Genomic DNA, 20,729 nt, shown 5'->3' with positions numbered 1-20,729 from the left:
AGCCTACCAGGAGTCTAACCTGAGTGCAGTGCCAGGATAACCCCTGAGCACTGCTGGGTATGGTCCAGAATCCAAAAAGGTTAAAAAAAAAAAGGACTACGATGACAATAAAGTGGTCATTCTGCTTCTTTTTTTTTTTTTTTTTTTTGGTTTTTGGGCCACACCCGGTAACGCTCAGGGGTTACTCCTGGCTATGTGCTCAGAAGTTGCTCCTGGCTTGGGGGACCATATGGGACACCGGGGATCGAACCGCGGTCTAGCGCAGGCAAGGCAGGCACCTTACCTTTAGCGCCACCGCCCGGCCCCTTTTTTGCTTCTTTTTTTTTTTTTTTTTTTGGTTTAAAGTGGTCATTCTGGATAAGAACTACAAATTGAAAGGAAGTAAAGTGATGTGTATTATGATACCCCTTCTGCAACAGTACGGTAGACCATGTGCCTAAAAGAAAAAGAAGAAAAGTATCTGCCATAGAGCCATGCTTTGGGGGAAGGGGTTGGATGAGGAGGAGTAACTGGGCAATTTAGTGGTGGGAAATGAATGAACACTTGTGGATAGATGAGTATTTGGAACATTGAATGGAAAACATCTATCAAAAACTTTGGCAGCGGATTACCTGGTGGTGCTTGGGTTACTCCTGGCTCTGAGCTCAGCAGTCATTCCTTGTTATTTGGGGGAACCATATAGTTGTCTGTGTGCAAGGCCAACTACATGGTGTACTCCCAATAACTATTTTATTGTTTTTGGTTTTTGGATCATACTTGGCAGTTCTTAGGTTCCTCTTGGCTCTGTGCTCAGAATTGCTCCTGGCAGACTTGGGGAACCATATGGGATGCCGGGATTTGAACCACCGTCCTGCATGCAAGGCGAATTCCCTTCTTTTTGTACTGTTATTCTGGCCCCTATATCAGTAAAGAACAGGTGACATAAACATTGCATTCCTTTTCATTCACCTTCAGATTTTCTATGTAGTACTAGGTCTGTTTCTGGCTTTCAGTTCAGGGATGACTTGATAGTGCCCAGGGGATATGCTCCTTAGACTGTGTCTAGATAGGCCAACTCGGAAGAGATTGAACCCATCATACATGTATTTTAAGACCTTGGTTTGGAAAGTATGGAGGGGGTCTTTCTAGAAGGATTCACATACTGGTGTCACTTGATATTTAAAGAACTAGAATTAGAAATAAATGCTTTAGCCTAAATGTTGTTTTATATCAGTGTATTTGTTTTCTTTATAGAGGTAAGAAGTATGGAGAAACGGCTAATGAATGTGGTGAAGCCTTCTTTTTCTATGGAAAATCACTTTTGGAGTTGGCAAGGTATGTCTTTTAAGCTGCAGTTTTTAAGATTTTTTTTTTTGGTTTTGAGGCTATACCTGGCGGCACTCAGTGCATGGTAACATAAAGGGATTTGGGGGATCAAACTCAGGTTGGCCACTTGAAAGACAAATGCCACACCTACTGTGCTGTCGCTCCAGCCTTGAGTAAGATGTGCATCACCTTTAAGAAAGATGTTTAAGGGGCCGGAGAGATAGCATGGAGGTAAGGCGTTTGCCTTTCATGCAGGAGGTCATCGGTTCGAATCCCGGCGCCCCATATGGTCCCCTGTGCCTGCCAGGAGCAATTTCTGAGCCTGGAGCCAGGAATAACCCCTGAGCACTGCCGGGTGTGACCCAAAAACAAAAACAAAAAAAAAAAGATGTTTAAAAAAGATTGTGGGGCCAGCGAGGTGGTGCTAGAGGTAAGGTGTCTGCCTTGCAAGCGCTAGCCAAGGAAAGATCGAGACCACAGTTGTCCCCCCAAGCCAGGGGCTATTTCTTGAGCGCCTAGCCAGGAGTAACCCCTGAGCATCAAACGGGTGTGGCCCGAAAAAAAAGATTGTTTGCTAGTGTTTATTGAATTTGAAATTTTATAGGAGCTGAGACTTGCTTTAGTAGGGTCCAAGAAACTAAAATAAATACTGATGTTTCTGGTTTAGGGCGGTGGGCTTGCCCTTTGCTCTTTGCAGAGGGATCACTTCTAGTGCAGCTTCAGAGACCATATATAGATGTGTGCTGGGAATTAAACTGTGGTTGGTTTTGTGTTAAGTAAGGCAATCACTGCTGGCTATATTTTATCTCTGTCTCCCAATGATGGAAGTTATTTTCCTTTTGTTTTTGCTTGGGGACACACCCAGCACTGCTCAGGGCTTATTCCTGGTTCTGACAGTATATGGAGTGCTAGGGTACAATCTGGTTTAGCTATTAGCAAGACAAGTTCCCTACCTGCTATATTGTTTCATTTTGATGTATTTGGGTCACACCTGGTGTCGCTCAAGGATTGATTACTCCTGGCTCTGTGCTCAGAAATCACAAACTCCAGGGACCATATAGGATGCCAGGAATTGAACCACCGGTCTGTCCTGGGTTGGCAGCATCAAGACAGATGCCCTACTGCTTGCTGTCTCTCCAACTCCCCATCTTTTTTGGGGGGCAGGGTCACACCCGGCAGCGCTCAGGGTTTACTCCTGGCTCTATGCTCAGTCCTGGCAGACTAGGGAGAGGCAGGGAAGGGGATGGGACATGACCATAAGGGATACCAGGATTCGAACCACCATCCTTTTGCATGCAAAGCAAATGCCCTGCTATCTCTCCAGCCCCCATGTTTTCATTTTTTGAATATAATATAAGCCAAGATTGTATTCCTATGGCTGGGGCATGCATTATAGTGGGTAGGATGCTTAACTTAACATACTACTTCCTGGGTTCTGATCCCTGGTATCACATAGTATGACTAGGAATAATTTCTTTTTTTTTTTTTTTGTGGTTTTTTTTTGGGTCACACCCGGCAGTGCTCAGGGGTTACTCCTGGCTCCATGCTCAGAAATTGCTCCTGGCAGGCACGGGGGACCATATGGGACACTGGGATTCGAACCGATGACTTCTTGCATGAAAGGCAAACGCCTTACCTCCATGCTATCTCTCCAGCCCCCGGAATAATTTCTGAATGTAGAGACAGCATCACCAGGGTGGTCCCAAAGCAAGACAAAACACCCCCTCCCAAATTGTTTCCATTTACAAATTATATATAGAAAACAAAAACTTACTTTTGGGCCACACCTAGTGGTTGTAGAAACTGAATCAAACTAGCCATTTATAAAACAGGTGTCATAATTTTAATTCCTAATGTTATCTCTCTGGCCATCTTTTTAAAATTTGTTTTGAGGCAAGTGTCTTAATCCCTTTTACTATTTTTTCTGACCTTACAGAGCATCTTTAATTATGTTCTCATTTACACCCATTCATCTTTGCTGGTTTATTTTATTTTATTTTTTGGTCCATACCCAGCAGTGTTCAGATATTACTCCTGTCAGACCCGGACCCTTTGGGATCCCGGGATTGAACCCAGATCTACCAAATACTAGGCAAATGCGTTACCCACTGTACTATTGCTCCAGTCCGCTATTTTTTATTTTTTTAATATCTATTTAAGCACCATGATCACAAACATGTTTATAGTTGGGTTTCAGTCATGAAAAAGAATACCCCTTCACTAGTGCAACATCCCCACCATCCATGCCCTGTCCTCAAACTCTTTCCTCCCTTCCCCTGCCTGTATTTGAGACATATTCTATTTATGTCTCTCATGTCATGATACTTGTTAATGTAGTGTAGTTATTTCTCTGATTGCACTCACCACTCATGGTAAGCTTCATATTGTGGGCCATTCCTTTCAGCCCTCATCTCTATTGTCTCTGAGTATTATTACAATGTCTTTTATGCTGTTTTGTTTTGGTTTTTGGGTCAGACCTGGTTGTGTTCAGGGTTTACTCCTGACTGCACAGGGATTACCGCTGGTAGTGGTTAGTGGGGTGCTGGGAATAAAACCTTGGCTGGTTATCTGCAAAGCAAGTGCCCTACCTGCTCTTCTAATGCTTTGGCCCTCCAATCATCTTTAACAAGGATGAAGGACAGTTTTGAAAATATTAGCTTGTGAGAATGTCTAGTTAAAACTTAAAAGTAGTTTCCTTTTTATGGGTTACACTTGGCAGCGCGTGGGTTACTCCTTGTTCTGCGCTCAGAAATCACTCCTGGCAGGGTCAGGGATGTCAGGATTGAACTTGGGTCTGCTGCTTGCAAGGCAAACACCCTACTTGCTGTGCTATCACTTAGGGCTTTTGAAAATAGCCCTAATTAGGGGCTGGAGCTAGTACAGGAAGCTTTTGCATTCAGCTATAGTAGCTGTAGCCCTAGTAAGTAGAATTATTGGAAATAACGGTAGGCATTTATTTTCTTACTGGATTTGATTTATTTATTGAGAGCATTTGAGAGTATTAAAACTGGCAAATAATCTATTATCAACTTCATCTCTTTTTAAAATTGGTTTTAGGGCCACACTCAGGGCTCTGCACTCAGAAATCACTCCTGGCAGGCTTTGGTGATAATATAGGATCCTGGGGATTGAACCTGGTTTGGTCCTGTGTAAGGCAAATGCCTTAGCACTGCTATCGCTCTGACCCCCTGAGTAATTTGGGGGTGGGGTGGGGTGGGGTGGCACACCAGGCCCTATGCTCAGAAATCGCTCCTGGCAAGCACAGATACATGGAATGCCAGGGATCGAATCCAGGTCCATCCTGGGTAGTCTGTTCAAGGCAAATGCCCTACCCGCTGTGCTTTCACTCTGGCTACTGAATAATCATTTTCATTTGGCTTAACTAGCAGCACTAGGGGACCTGGGAACCATTTCCTGATGATACCTGTTCTAACAGTGCTTGAGCCTCATCAGTGCTTTTTGGGGATGTATGCAAACTTTGCTGGATTGTTTGGTGATAATAGAGAAGTGTCCAATGACTGTGAAGTTGGGAAATAACGATCTAAATTAGTAAAAGAGGAATGCTTTTAAAAAATGTATTATTTTATTTTGGGGCCAAATCTGGCAGTGTTTATTATGGTGTCTAGGATCAAACCCAGAACAGCCACATATACCTTAACCCTTATTTACTATCTCTCTAGCCCTGATCTAGATCCTTTGACAAAATATTGCTTTTCAGATAGCTAGATGGTAGGATATGCTTATATAACCCTTACTGCTCTTACTTTGTAATCTGTTTAGATGTAGTAAAAGAAACTTAAAACTTAAAGAGTTTCTGCACTTGTTCCTTTATTTTATAATATAGAACATAATTTCTTTCATAAAACTGTTAGGTCCCAGCCATCATCATACTTGTGCTTTCTTCTTTTGTTCTCCTAGAATGGAGAATGGTGTGTTGGGAAATGCCCTGGAAGGTGTGCAGGTGGAAGAGGAGGAAGGAGACAAAGCAGAAGATGAATCTCTGGTAGAAAATAATGATAACGTAGATGGTATGTGTAGTTGCATGTGGTTCTCAAGCTGCAACGTTTATTTCTTGTGCACATTGATGGGAATAGGGCATCTCTCTTATAAGAAGATGCCTCTAGTGGCACCTGCCTCCTTATATATTTAGTGGTGACTACATTAGAGGTAGCCAGTCATTGAAATTAACAGCAGACTTTTATAAAAGGATAACTTAATCCAAATATATTTGATACTTAAATATAATAATCCGGTGTCAACTTTTAAGCTGCTGAATTACTTTAATAGCATTGTTTTTGGAGCATTTTCTTTTTTCTTTTTTTTTTTTCTTTTTTTTTTCCTTTTTTTCTTTTGGTATGTGTTCAAGGAGTAGTAATCCTGACTTTGTAACTTGAATTTTTCTTAAATATTGGCTGGAAGTTTCTAGTGTTTAAAAGGAACCTTGGCATCTTTTAAAAGCTTGGCATCTTTTAGCTAACCAATAATTAAAATGCTCAAGTAAAACAATATTTAAGGAGTTTGCAGTAAGCTGCTAGCTGGGATTTTTTTCTCTTTTCTAAGGGGTAGATAGTTTTTAGGTCATCTGCTAAAGCTTAAGCTAGGTTGTTTGAAGGGTTTAAAGGGTATGCATTTTTAGTTTCCAATTTATTCCTTTATCATTAAACTCGAAGACATGTTTATGCTTCATGTTCTTTAACCATGTAGAGGAAGCAAGGGAAGAGTTGAGAGAACAGGTTTTTGACGCCCTGAAAGAAAATGAAGCAAAAAAACTAGAAGACAAGACTCTAGTAAAGCCTGAAATTGATAAAGAACAGAAGACCGAAATGGAGAAGTGTGAAAGAGAAGAAATGGAAGTAAATGAGCCTTCAGAGGAACTACTAGGAAAATTGGAATCAACTCCAGATCAGTTAAATCAAACCATTGAAGAGGCAAAAGGAACATCATCAGGAGGATTGAAGATGGCTGACATCACTTCTGTGAAGTCAGAACTGGAAGTACCCAAAGCTGAAGAGGGAAAACCACTATCTGGTACTGATGTTCAAGAAGAATACATTGTAAAAGGAGTTCAGGAAAAGCAGGCAGAAGTACTTGTAAGCACAGAGGAGCAGCCAAAAGAAGCCTCAAAAGAGCAGCCTGTTGGGAATTTAGAAAAGGAGGGCATTACAGTGGAGGTAGAAACAAAGTCTGTAGATAGAACAGTTGATGTGGGTTGTGATGAGTTAAATGTACCGGTAACAACTTCTGAAAATGAGCCAGAAAAGGTTGTTTTTGAACAGATGCTCCAGCAAGAAGCAACTGCTGAAGAGTCACCAGAAGTGATGATAGAAGCTCCAGGAGTTGAATCAGAAATGGTTGAGAAGCCGGGGCAGGAAACCATAGTTCTCCCTGAGGATTGTATAGTTAATGGAGATCAGACTGTTCTGGAGTCAGATATTTCTGCTGGAGTTACAGAAACAAAGAATGGTACAGGATTAGAGGAGGTCAGGGCAGAAATAGTTTCTAGCCAGGAAACTAAGTTGTCTGTAGAAGAAACTGAGGCAGCTGGAGATGGGGTTGAGACAAAGTTAGCACAAGGGGCTACTGAGAAATCCCCTGAAGACAAAGTTAAGCTAGCTGCTAATGAAGAGACAGAAGAAAGAGAAGAACAGATGAAAGAGGGTGAAGGTAACATGGGATATGAAAGAGCTGCAGTGGGTGGAGTATATTCTGGATTTGACTCACTAATCATGGGTAAAGTCAGCCTTCCATTCAGAATTTTCCGTCTGCCTTTGGATTTGAATAGGGCCAAAACATTGGCATAATTTAAAGAAGGATATGAGCAAGTCTTAGCTGGCTTATAAACTAACGCTTTTACTAACTGCAAAATAGGCTTCTCATTTGTGAGACTTGGCTAGCAATCAGTAACTTGTGCCATATACTAGCCAATAAAAGTGGATTATAAAAAGTATCAGGGGTTGGAATAGTAGAGAATAGTGGACTAGGCTGGCAGAGAATGCTGAATGGATGTTCACTTGCATGCCTATGGATTTCTTTTTTAAAACGTTCACTTGGTTCCTTTTTTTTTCTGCTTTAGAAAGCAGGATCAGAGCAGTAGAATCCCCAGTTGATACACTTAAACAGGCATGCCATTTAAATGAAGTTACCACCAGTATGTAAAATTCTGTAATTCTGGTGTTCCTCTCATAGTCTTCAGAAACTGTTCAGAGGCTTATTCACGCTAGTGTGTAATCATTTGGATAACCTCTAATTTGCTTGCTGTTTGCACCCTTCGTTTTATGCTTGCTTTCGCTGCTAAATTGATTACAAGGTGGTGGAATAGTTTTGTGTAGTATTGGCCTATTGGTTGATACATTCATTGAGAATATAAGCCTCTAGCCTCTACTAATTACATATATGGGCTTGTCTGCCTTAAGTTGTGCTATCATTTGAGGATTCTGCTGTAAAAGGTTCATCTAACATTGATATTAATACTCACAGGTATATTCTTGATATAATTGCCAGACTGCTTTAAGAGTTCTCTTAAAATACCAGTATCGGGATTTGCTGTTTATTCTTGGAAACTTACCAATGTGCAGGTCCCTGCATTACAGCCACAGCTTATTAATTAGAAGTAAATAGGACTTTTTAAGAATTCCTTATGGAAAAAAAAAAAGCACGAAACTAAATTTCTCAAAAAACAAACTTCCCATGTCTGATATTAATAATGGACACATTTTATATAAAAAGATCTGTTAGCTCCTATTAATTTGTTTTACGTTTGTTTGTTTTCGGGTCACACCCAGCAGCACTTGGGTTACTCCTGGCTCTATGCTCAGAAATCGCACCTGGCAGGCACATTGGACCTTATGGGATGCTGGGATTTGAACCGTCATCCTTCTGTGTTCAAGGCAAATGCCCTACCACTGTGCTATCTCTCTGGCTCCCTATCTTTTATTTTTGGTGCACACCTGACATGCTCAAGGGTTGCTCCTGATTTGCACTCAGGAATTAATCCTGACAGTGCTTGGGGAACCAGGGACCATATGGATTTTTGGAGATGAAACGTGGATGGGGACTATATGCAAGGCAAAACACACCTACTCACTATCTTGTTCTGGCTCTTGTTGGGTTTTAAGGGTAGACTTTTTGAATCACAAGTAACTTAATTAGAAAATAATACATTAGTAATACGATGTAAATTTAGCCTTAGTAAACTGTTCAGGTCAAACAGTAAGTCATACATACACTAAATGTGATGTTAGTCATTGTTTCTATATATTATTTTTATTTAGCCTTAGTAAACCATTCAGGTCAAACAGTAAGTCACATACCCTAAATATGTCAGTCATTGTTTCTATATATATATTTTTAAACACCTGGCTGTGCTGAAGGCTTCTGGCATTGCTAGGGGTCACTGATGGGGCTAAGGGGAAACACCACATGTGATGCCAGGGATGAGCCCAGGTTGACCATGTATAAGGTGCAAGCACCTGCTAGAGTGTATTCTTTTTTATTTTTTTAAATTTTTTTTCTTTCTTACTTTTCTTAGGGTTAGGATTAGGGTTCTAGAGTGTATTCTTTTTTTTTTTTTTTTTTTTTTTGGTTTTTGGTTTTTGGGTCTCACCCGGCTGTGCTCAGGGGTTACTCCTGGCTCCATGCTCAGAAATTGCTCCTGGCAAGCACGGGGGACCATATGGGACGCCGGGATTCGAACCGATGACCTTCTGCATGAAAGGCAAATGCCTTACCTCCATGCTATCTCTCTGGCCCCCTAGAGTGTATTCTTTTTTTTTTTTTTTCTTTTTTCTTTTTTTTTTTTTTTGTGGTTTTTGGGTCACACCCAGCAGTGCTCAGGGGTGATTCCTGGCTCCAGGCTCAGAAATTGCTCCTGGCAGGCACGGGGGACCATATGGGATGCCGGGATTTGAGCCGATGACCTCCTGCATGAAAGGCAAATGCCTTACCTCCATGCTATCTCTCCGGCCCCTAGAGTGTATTCTTAAAGTTATCCTCACCTACAGTAAATAGCAACTTTTCTCCACTTCATTAGACAGCAGAGATTTCTTGGTCAACTTGGGGGGGGGGGGCCCAGTGGTTATCTGGGTTGATGGCCTGCAGTTAAATTTAAGGGCCTGAGTGTTGCTAGGACCCTGCGTTCTGAGGGATTGCTGAGGGCACCTCAAGTGGCACTAGGGTTTTCAGGAGTGCTTAGACTTGGGATTAAACGGGTGTTCTATACCAAAAACCACACACACACACACACACACACACACACACACACACACACACACACACACACACACAAAGTGAATCAAGTCTTAAGAGTTCAACTTATAGAAGGCCAAAATTTTTTTTTGTGTGGCCACACCCGGTGATGCTCAGGGGTTCTGATGTATGATGGTTTTTTTTGAAGGGGGGGTCATTCAGTCTCACATAATGATTGTATATGGAGAGGTAATATGTGTTGCTTTGTAGGGATATATAAGTCACAACTGCTACATTAGTCAGTAGAAGAAAAGTGAGCCACTTGTTTGTTTTTGTAGGGATATATAAGTCACAACTGCTACATTAGTCAGTAGAAGAAAAGTGAGCCACTTGTTTGTTTGGAAGTTAGTTTATAACTTGCAGCTGCTGGTAAGGCTTTTTGTCTTATTTCTTTCATATTTTCTTCCTTTTCTTTTTTCTTTTTTTTTTGGGTTACATCCTGCAGCACTCGGGTAACTCCTGGCTCTATGCTCAGAAATTGCTCCTGTAGGCTCCGGGGATGCCAGGATTCGAGCCACCATCCTTTTGCGTGCAAGGCAAACACCAACCGCTGTGCTATCTCTTCAGCCCCTTTTTGTCTTATTTCTAAAACTTGTTTTTTTGGTCACCCCCGGTGGAGCTCAAGGGTTACTTCTGACTCTATGCTCAGAAATCGCTCCTGGCAGGTTCAGGGATGCTGGGATTCGAACCACCTTCCTTCTGCATGGAAGGCAAACACTCTACCTCCATGCTATCTCTCCGGCCCCCTGGCTCTAAAACTTAATTGACATATTTACGTCCCTTCAGTCCTGGTTGTTAGGAGATAATATTTGAACTCTTGCTGGAATAAGAATTATTTAATGGAAGACTTTAGAGGTAGGCATTTTATACCCAATTTACGCATTATTAGTAACAAGTAGTCATGATCACTGATGATCTGAACTTGAACATATAGCAGATTATTTGAAGTCTTTTCTTATTAGGCAGTTGGCCTGTTTATCAAGATGGTGTGATATGGTTACAAATATTAACATGTTAGTGGATTAAAATAACTGACGTGGTAATGCTCACCCAAGTTCTTCTGTTAGAACTGGCTGGAATTTGACATGGCTGTTGGTGAGAGTTGGAGAGTGAAGGCTATGCTTTTTCTCCCAACAGCTCTGCTGAGGGAAAGTAAGTCTTGAGTGCTACTCTAAATAAATTGGAATGTCAGTTTTTGCTAACTTCTTAGACTATTAGTATTATGTAACAAGTGACCTAAATGAACACTGCCTAAGGCTTCCAAAGATCTAGTCTCACTTTATGAGAGGAACACTTATAGGCCCTTGACAGATTTGAAGGTTGAAATCATAGCCACTCAACAGCTTTAAAAAAAATATTGTTGGGCCCGAAGAGATAGCACAGTGGTGTTTGCCTTGCAAGTAGCCGATCCAGGACCTAAGGTGGTTGGTTTGATTCCCGGTGTCCCATATGGTCGGTCCCCTGTGCCTGTCAGGAGCTATTTCTGAGCAGACAGCCAGGAGTAACCCCTGAGCACCACCAGGTGTGGCCCAAAAATATTTTTTGTTTTTGGGCCAGAGCGAATAGAGTGGTATAGGGCATTTGCCTTGAACGCAGCCAATCCAGGCTATGGTGGTGCAAATTCTGGCATCCCCTATGGTCCCCTGTGCCTGCCAAGAGTGATTTCTGAGCACGGAGGCAGGGGTAACGCTGCTGGGTGTGACCCAAAAACAAAACCAAATATATGTATTTCATCAAATTTTAGGTGTTGCTGCTGGCTTTGCACTCAGGATCCTGTCACTCTTGGCCATGTTCAGGATTGATCATATGCAGTAGCATTCTACCTAGTAGCTGTATTATATCACTGGCTCCAAGATAGATGAGTTTTAAGTCTATAACATCTAAAGTTGATGGTAACAATAGGTTTTACGTTTATTATAAAGTTCAGTTAATAATGGACTTGGCTGAGCATCTCACCTGTCCAACCTGGTTGGAATTTCTGACAGAAGATATCCTTAGTATTTACATTACTGAGGGTTTTTTCCCTACAGAAACTGAAGGCTCAGAAGAAGACGACAAAGAAAATGACAAGGCTAAAGAAATACCAGCTGATTCAGTTCTTGAAAACAAGGTGATCTATTCATTATCATTGTCTATTTCTAAATGTAGGCAGGATTAGGAATATCTTTACTGACTAGGGGTTTTTATTTTATTGTTTTTGTTATTTATTGTTATTTTTTTTGAGGGGCCACATCTGGTGACCGCTCAGGGTTTACTCCTGGCTTGGGGGGGGGGGGACCATATGGGACACTGGGGGTGTCAAACCTCGGTCCGTCCTAGGCTCTTTTGTGCATGCAACGCAGATGCCTTTCTGCTTGTGCCTCCGCTCTGGCTCCCTCACCCCGTTTAGGGATTGATTCTTTGGGGGGGGGGGGTTGGGCCACACCTGGCAGTGCTCAGGGATAGTCCTGGGTCAGAAATAGCTCTTGGCAGGCACGGGGACCGTATGGGACACCGGGATTCGAACCAACCACCTTAGGTCCTGGATCGGCTGCTTGCAAAGCAAAACACTGCTGTGCTATCTCTCTGGTCCCTAGGGATTGATTCTTGACTCCTGATCCTAGGGGTTTCTATCTTGTTGCTAGACCTTACATCTTTTTTTTTTTTTGGACCACACTCAGAGGCATTTCTAGCAGGCTTGGGGAAACATATGGGAACTTGGAGAATCAAGCCTGGTTGACTTGTGCAAAGCAAATACCCTACTTATTCTATCACTCTGGCCTATAAATCTTACATCTTTCATACCAGAAGCAAGGGGGTAGATATATATATGCACACATGTATATGTATATATGTGTGTGTATGAATATATATAGCACGTATTAAACCCTAGACTCAATTCCTAGCAAAGATAAAAAAAATCAGCATGATTGTCTTGTATACAGTTGACATGGGATTTGATTTCTGGCATCCCATATGGTTCTTGGGTCTTCAGGAGTGATTTCTAGAGCATTGCTGGTTGTGGACTACCCCCAAACCACTGTCCCTCCCAATCAATGATATGACAATGACTGTAAATCTAAGGAAGAATTAGTTTTTTTGTGGGGTTTAGTCAATTTTGAATTTTGGCTTATTCTAACATGACTAAATTAAACATACTTGCAAGTAATGATGTCAGTCTTATACTTATCCCTAATACCAGTGATTTGAATATATACTTTAGTCTCTTCATGAAAACGAAGAGGAGGAGATCGGGAACCTAGAACTTGCCTGGGATATGTTGGACTTAGCAAAGATCATTTTTAAAAGGTAAAATTCCTGTAGTGTTATTATAGATTAAGGAAGGGAGCACATTTGAAAATAGAAAGTAGTTGTAATTGCACAAATGTTACTAAAATTTTAATTATTTTTCCTTTTAGGCAAGAAACAAAAGAAGCTCAGCTTTATGCTGCACAGGCTCATCTTAAGCTTGGAGAAGTTAGTGTTGAATCTGGTAATTAACTTTCTATTTTACTCTGCATACTAGTTATAGAGTTCTGCTAGTGACAAAAATGTACATGCATGGGGCTGGAGAGATAGCACATCGATAGGGCATTTGCCTTCATGCAGCTGACCCAGGACCGACCTGGGTTCGATCTCTGGAGTCCCATGTGGTCCCCCAAGCCAGGAGCGATTTCTGAGCACATTGCCAGGAGTAACCCCTGAGTGTCAAAAACCAAAGAAAAAGGGTTTATTCATGTTTGTGGATAATTGTCTTAAAAGTGACAGTTGGTGCTAGAGTGGATAATACAGTGAGTAGGGGACTTAGCTGGAATGTCATGGCACTCATTACTCCTTCCAGGAAGTGTGATTACTTAGTACAGAGCCAGGAGAAAATTTCAATGAGCACTGTTGGTGTGCCTGCCCTATTACTAAAATATTCTGAAAGTATGGCGTGGGAGGAGGGTGCCCAGTAGCACTCAGGTTATTCCTTGCAGGCTTGGGGATGCCAGGGATTGAACCCGGGTTGGCCATGTACAAGGCAAACCTTATCTGCTGTGCTATTTTATGGTTTGGGTCCATGTCTGATCATATGCAGGCTACTCCTGACTTGGGAGAGAACATAATGTTGTGCCAGGGATCAAATGGTGTTGCAACATGCAAGGAAGTAACTTTCTTTACTGTTATCCATGTATACTTTTATTCCCATCTTAGCATCCCTTTAAAAGAAATAGTACTCAAAAGTTCTGGAACTTTTCTTAGAGAAAAAATGGAATGTTGGCAGACTGATGTGGATTTTTTTTTTTTATCCCCCCCCTTTTTTTGGGGGGGTGGAGGGGGATTCACATTGGGCATGGCTCAGGGGTTACTCCTGGCATGTTTGGCTTGGGACCATATGGGATGCCGGGCTTCAAATCACTGTCCTTTTGCATGCAGGCAACCCTAATTCCATGCTATTCTATCCAGCGTGCGCGCCCCCCCCCTTTTAATTTTTTGGGTCACACCCAGCAGTGTTCAGGGTTACTCCTGGCTCTACGCTATGAAATCGCTCCTGACAGGCACAAGGGGCCACATGGGATGCCGGGATTAGAAACACCGTCCTGGCCGGGCAGTGGCGCTGGAGGTAAGGTGCCTGCCTTGCCTGCGCTAGCCTAGGACGGACCGAGGTTCGATCCCCCGGCATCCCATATGGTCCCCCAAGAAGCCAGGAGCAACTTCTGAGCGCATAGCCAGGAGTAACCCCTGAGCGTCACAGGGTGTGGCCCAAAAACCAAAAAAAAAAAAAAAAAAGAAACACCGTCCTTCTGCATGCAAGGCAAACACTCTACCTCCATGCTATCTCTCTGGTCCTGATGTGGATTTTAGAAGTGCTATGTATAAGGAATGTCTGTTTGCTCTTTTTTCTCTTCATTAGAGAATTATGTCCAAGCTGTGGAAGAATTTCAGGCTTGCCTAAACTTACAAGAGCAGTACCTTGAAGCCCATGATCGTCTTCTTGCTGAGACTCACTATCAGCTGGGCTTGGCGTATGGATATAACTCTCAGTATGATGAAGCAGTTGCACAATTCAGCAAATCCATTGAAGTTATTGAGAAGAGAATGGGTGAGTGGACATTGGTCATTTTTAAGGAGTTATTTGTGATAACTAATACTGAGCACTCAAGTTTGTTGTTCTTCGTAGCTGTACTAAGTGAGCAGATAAAGGAGGCGGGAGGATCCTCTACTGAATGTGAGAAAGAAATCGAGGAACTAAAGGAACTGCTGCCTGAAATTAGAGAGAAGATAGAAGATGCGAAGGAGTCCCAGCGTAGTGGGAATGTAGCTGAATTGGCTCTAAAAGCAACTTTGGTTGGTTTGGTTTTCTTTTTAAGTTGATAATGTCATTTGAGAATATTGAAAGCATCCATTAATCTTAATTTATGATTTAGTTTCTAGGAAGTTGGGGGATAAAGAAAGTTGTAATTTTATTTATTTATTTATTTGGTTTTTGGGTCACATCCGGTGCTGTTCAGGGGTTACTCCTGGCTCTACAACTCAAATCACTCCTGGCAGGCTCTGGGGACCACGTGGGATGCCGGGATTCGAACAACTGTCCTTCTGCATGAAAGGCAAATGCCTTACCTCCATGCTATCTCTCCGGCCCCAAAAGTTGTAATTTTAGGGGTCTAAGAGTTGATGCACATGGTAGAGTGGGTGCTTATCTTGTCTATGACAAACTTGGGTATGGGTTCAGTCTCAATCCCACATATATTATCTTTGCTCAAGAGCTTATTTATTGCTTGCTTTTGGATCATACCTCGAAGTGCTCAGTACCCCTGCTGGAGGGGTCTAGAAAATAGTACAGGGTGCCTGAGAGCATGTTCTTTCTCTTCAGTAAGTTTCTAGGTCGTTTTTGAGGGAGTGTTCAGGAATCACTCCTGGTCAGAGTTGGGAGCAGTGCTTCTTAAACTTGCTTGGCTTAGTTGAGAGATGCTGTTTGTCTTAGTTTGAATTTGATATTAAACCCTATCCCTAGAGTTTTTGGGTTTTTTTTCTTTTTTGGATGGGGAAAGAATCATGAGTTCTGTCTCTGATGTTTGAATGGATCACGATTTTATTTATTTATTTATTTATTTATTTATTTATTTATTTATTTTTGGTTTTTGGGCCACACCCGTTTGACGCTCAGGGGTTACTCCTGGCTATGCGCTCAGAAGTCACCCCTGGCTTGGGGGAACCATATGGGACACCGGGGGATCGAACCGCAGTTCGTCCTATGCTAGTCCTTGCAAGGTAGACACCTTACCTCTAGTGCCACCTTCCTGGCCCCTGGATCACGATATTTTTGCATTTTAGTATCATTCAGTGACTTTGGGAGGATGGTGGGAGGAGTCAAATCTCAATCTCCCGATTGAGCTATTTTTTTGTTGTTTGTTTTTTGGGTTACATCCTGTAGCGCTCGGGTTACTCCTGGCAGGCTCGGATCATATGGGATGCTGGGGTTTGAATCACCGACCATCTGCATGCACAACGCCTTCTCTCCATGCTATCTCTACAGCCCCATTCTTTTAAATAACAAAGATGTACTAGTTCATCATTCCTCAGTATTTTTATTTAGGACTAGCACCTGTCTTGTATATAGTCCATGGAATAGTATTTATGACCAATGTGGTAGTTGACTGGTTATTTTATCTATAGAATATAGAATGGCTGTGGTAGTATCTATACGTTAAAAATAGTTCTGACTGGGCCTAGAGAGATAGCACAGCCGCGTTTGCCTTGCAAGCAGCCGATCCAGGACCAAAGGTGGTTGGTTCGAATCCCGGTGTTCCATATGGTCCCCCATGCCTGCCAGGAGCTATTTCTGAGCAGATAGCCAGGAGTAACCCCTGAGCAACGCTGGGCGTGACCCCCCCAAAAAAATAGTTCTGACTATATATAGAGACACAGCATATAGGACAGTGATGGCTAACCTTTTGAGCCCGAGTGCCCAAATTGCTGCACAACCCTGTTGCCAGGTAAGCTGCAAAGCAGACACTGGTACACTTGCCTCCCGCCGCACCGCATATTCCATGTGCCAGCTGCAAGGCCTTTGCGTGCTATATGTTCACCATCGAGGATAATAGGGTGTTTTCCTGCAAGGAGTAATTTCTAAGTGCAGAGTCAGGTTAACCCCTGAGCACCTCTGGGTTTGGCCCAAAACAATAAACAATGTGGTTATTTCCATCTTTGACAACTGTGTAGATTTGTGCATATTCTAGGTATGTCTGCATTCATATTCACCAGCCTGTTGGCGCAAGATTTTAATAGCTAGGGGCAGAGCACTGGCTCAGGGGTAGGCATTTGCCTTGCATGCGGTGACCCACGACAGACTGAGGTTCAATCCCCTGATGTCCCAAATAGCCCCCCAAGCCACGAGTGCATTTTCTGAGCATCACTATTTAGGCCCAAGGGGGTGAGGATTTTAATAGCTACACCCTGTCCCATTTCCTGCTGTACAGTTGAGGTTGGGTCTATTATATGAAATCTAGGCATTTGCAGTCTTAATTAGTTGCTTGGATGGCAGGTACTTCGTCTACTGTACAGGACTGTGAGTGAAATGTAGTTCTCTGAGAACCCATTTGGATTTGTCAATTTGCACAGGTGGAGAGCTCTACTTCAGGTTTCACTCCTTGTGGAGGAGACGCTTCAGTTTCCATGGTGAGTATTCAGGTTGTAGATAAAAGCCACTTGACTTGGGGATGGCTCGGGCTATTTTTGTCTCACTCTGGACATTTCTACCTATTCAGGAGTATGATGCTAAGGATCGAATCTGGGCCTCCTCCTTAAGTGCAAAGCACAAGGCGACCGTGTTGTTTACTATTAGACCATGGTGTTAATCATTTGTATCTATTGCTAACATTCTTTTTGGCAGATTGCCAGTAGAAAACCAACAGATGGTGCTTCCTCATCAAACTGTGTGACTGATATTTCCCACCTTGTCAGAAAGAAGGTAATTTTACATGCTGCCATTTATTTTCTTACAAACTCGCAACTTCCTTTCCTATAAAGACCCCCAATGATTGATGTAGTAAGATTCATTTTGTAATGTGCAAGCCATGCTATCCCTCTGGCTTCGTTTCAGCACATTTTTAATAATTAGTTTTTGGGCCACACCCGGCGGCACTCGGGTTACTCCTGGCTATCTGCTCAGAAATAGCTCCTGGCAGGCACAGGGGGACCATATGGGACACCGGAATTCGAACCAACCACCTTAGGTCCTGGGTAGGCTGCTTGTAAGGCAAACGCTGCTGTGCTATCTCTGGCCCCAATACTTTTTTTTTTTTTTTTTAAGCAGCAGACCTGAGTCTGTTTTCTGCCTTATTTGGAGATCACCCCAGCCCTTCTCCCAACTCAAAATTCATACTTGGGTTCAGGTTATTTTCTTATTTCCCTGTCGTTCATATATCAGATCCCTATTAGTCATGCTGCATTGGTTTGTTGACATAGAATATAGTCTCTTCTATAGAATGTGTAGGTTAGCTTGCATTCACTTTTTTTTTTTTCATTTACTTTCTAATGAATGCTCTTTCTGAACGAGGGCTATTGTATTTTTGATCCTTTCCTTTTAAAAACATCACATTGTGTTTAGCGGAAACCAGAGGAAGAAAGTCCCCGGAAAGATGATGCAAAGAAAGCCAAACAAGAGCCAGAGGTGAATGGAGGCAGTACAGATGCTGTTTCTAGTGGAAATGAAGTTTTAGGAAACGTGCAGGAACAGGTGAGTGACTGAAAGTGAGGAAGTTGGTTTTTTTGTTTGTTTGTTTGTTTTGTTTTTTTCAGAGAAATCCACCTTGAGTTCATTTGAATTGCTTATGGACTGTCTCAGAAAAATGGGTATATGATTGAGGACTGGGTAAATCCTGGCATCCCATATGATTCTCTGAGCCTGCCAGGCATAATTTCTGAATGCAGAGTCAAAAGTAACCCCTGAGCACTGATAAGATACGTGTGACCCAGAAAACACCCCCACCCCCACCACCCTCCCAAAAAAACCAACACGGGGTATAATTACATTGACCATTGTATGTGTTCGGTACATACAATATTTGGGGTTGGCATTCATGTGGTATTAGGGATCAAACACATGCTTCCACAGGAGAGAGCTCAAAAGGGCTTGGATGCATGTTTTTGTTTGTCAGGATTCCTGGATTCAAGACTCAGCACCTGCCCCATGACCTATTCAGAGCTCTCTTGAGGGGGAGCAGGAAATGGGCCCCACTGGGTGTGGCTCAAAAACCTATCTCTGGGGCAGAAGAGATAACATGGAGGTAAGGCGTTTGCCTTTCATGCAGGAGGTTATCGGTTCGAATCCTGGCATCCCATATGGTCCCCCATGCCTGCCAGGAGAAATTTCTGAGCCTGGAGCCAGAAATAACCCTTGAGCTGCTGGGTGTGACCCGAAAACCACCAAAAAAAAAAAAACAAAAAAAAAAAAACCAAACCCCCCCCCAAAAAAAAAAAAAACAGAAAATTCTTGCTATTTTGCATTTAGTGGGGCAGGAGCTTGTTTTACTTACATGTAGATGGAACGATTTAAAAAAATATTTGGGGCTGGAGTGGTGGCGTAAGCAGTAGGCATTTATTTGCCTTTGTGCTAACCCAGGATACACCGTGGTTCGGCGACCCCACCGTCCCCTGTCCCATATGGTCTCCCAAGCTAGGAATAATTTCTGATTGCATAGCCAGGAGTGTAACTCCTGAGTGTCCGGGTATGGCTCAAACATCAAATAATCATTTAGGGGGCATTTGCCTTGCACGTGGCCGATCTAGGACGATTCTAGGCTTTTCCATGTGGTCCCTCCAGCCAGGAGTAACCCCCAAGTGTCACAGGGTGTGGCATAAGTAACTCCACCCTGGATTTAGGTGTAGCTGCCTGAGACCCGCCCATTTCTGGGAGGGGTCTTAGGAACCAGATATAATGTGTAAACTTACCTGCAAGACCCCTCTGGAGCATTCCGGGGAATGGTCTTGGAAAGTTATATAAAGCCTTTGACCCAGGGGATTAGGGCCCTTTTTGGTCTTTTGCCAGCATGGAGGTCAAAGGGAAGATAGCTGAAAGGAGTTAAGATGCAGGACTAGCTAAGAATGGCTGAATGCTTAAAAAGGTTATGATATAGGCCACACATGTGGTTGATAGGGCATGAATAAAGTTGATGCTTCCTGAAGCCTGCCTGTGAGTGAGTTCAATACCCGTCGCTTTCCTGGACCCCAGACCCGCCCGTTGATGGGGGATGAAGCCACGTGGCCATGGCTTAAGAATAAATGCCTCCATCCTTCTCCATCCAGCACCATCGTTAATTATTTAACAGTACACATAAGAAGGAAAAAAAAACCCAATCATTTAGGCTCAGTTTCCTTGTTTTGTCTTCCAGACTGAGAATCAGGCTGAAAGTCGGACAGCAGTGGAGGGGAACGTGGAGGCCGGAACTACAGTCGAAAGTACTGCATGTTAAGAAAGAGGACTTAACAGCTTTCCTCCTGAGGGAAAATGTTTTTTGTATATAATGTATTTTTTCACTTTGGGGGAATTTTTTTTTTTTGTATGACTTCAATAAAGATTGTAAGCAAAAATGCATTTTCCTTGCACACAACTGACTAGGGCTCCAATTTCTAGCATCCCATATGGTCCCCTCTGTCAGGAGTAACCCCTAGCACACACCCCATCCTCCCAGCACCACCAAATGTGTGTTCCATGCCCCTTCAAAACATGTTGGTCTAGACCAGGGGTCTCAAAATCAATTTACCTGAGCAAAGTCGGGGTTATCCTTGAGTGCAAAGTCAAGTAGTAAGCCTTGAACATTGGGGGATGTAACCCAAACAACTAAAACTAAAATAAAAAAAATGGTTTCTCTAGGGCAGGGCCACAAAATGTATGGAGGGCCATTTGTGGCCTTTGAGCCACGAGTTTGAGACCCCTGGTCTGGACTTTTTTTTGTTTTGTTTTGTTTTTGGGCCACACCTGGTGATGCTCAGGGGTTACTCTTGGCTATGCGCTCAGAAGTCACTCCTGGCTTGGAGGACCATATGGGACACCAGGGGATCGAACCGCGATCCATCCAAGGCTAGCGCAGGCAAGGCAGGCACCTATCCTCTAGCGCCACCGCCTGGCCCCATACTTAAAGACCGATGGTCTGGACTGTCTTGAACAATCTTGGATAGAGCCTCTGGATAGAGCATTGCTTAGCAACCTTTGTCTTATT

General features: G+C 42.9%; 1 protein-coding gene across 2 annotated transcripts in view; it reads left to right on the top strand.

Annotated features, from left to right (window-relative positions):
- Positions 1–20,098, top strand: part of NASP (nuclear autoantigenic sperm protein) — a 32,264-nt gene extending 12,166 nt beyond the window's left edge. Inside the window, exons 4-15 of one of the 2 annotated variants that reach the window (XM_049774839.1) lie at positions 1,234–1,314; positions 5,224–5,333; positions 6,010–6,969; positions 11,580–11,659; positions 12,752–12,837; positions 12,948–13,021; positions 14,423–14,611; positions 14,690–14,856; positions 17,131–17,187; positions 17,402–17,479; positions 18,119–18,247; positions 19,902–20,098. In XM_049774839.1, the coding sequence (XP_049630796.1) occupies positions 1,234–1,314; positions 5,224–5,333; positions 6,010–6,969; positions 11,580–11,659; positions 12,752–12,837; positions 12,948–13,021; positions 14,423–14,611; positions 14,690–14,856; positions 17,131–17,187; positions 17,402–17,479; positions 18,119–18,247; positions 19,902–19,982 (2,092 nt within the window). In that variant the 3' untranslated portion in view covers positions 19,983–20,098. The remainder of the gene's footprint in view (positions 1–1,233; positions 1,315–5,223; positions 5,334–6,009; positions 6,970–11,579; positions 11,660–12,751; positions 12,838–12,947; positions 13,022–14,422; positions 14,612–14,689; positions 14,857–17,130; positions 17,188–17,401; positions 17,480–18,118; positions 18,248–19,901) is intronic. The other variant, XM_049774837.1, reaches the window with a different exon arrangement.
- Positions 20,099–20,729: the final 631 nt, after the last annotated feature.

The sequence above is a fragment of the Suncus etruscus genome, chromosome 6 (genome assembly GCF_024139225.1).
Source record: "Suncus etruscus isolate mSunEtr1 chromosome 6, mSunEtr1.pri.cur, whole genome shotgun sequence".
NCBI lineage: Eukaryota > Metazoa > Chordata > Mammalia > Eulipotyphla > Soricidae > Suncus > Suncus etruscus.
Note: the sequence above shows the minus strand (reverse complement) of the source record. Positions and strands in the feature narration are given on the sequence as shown.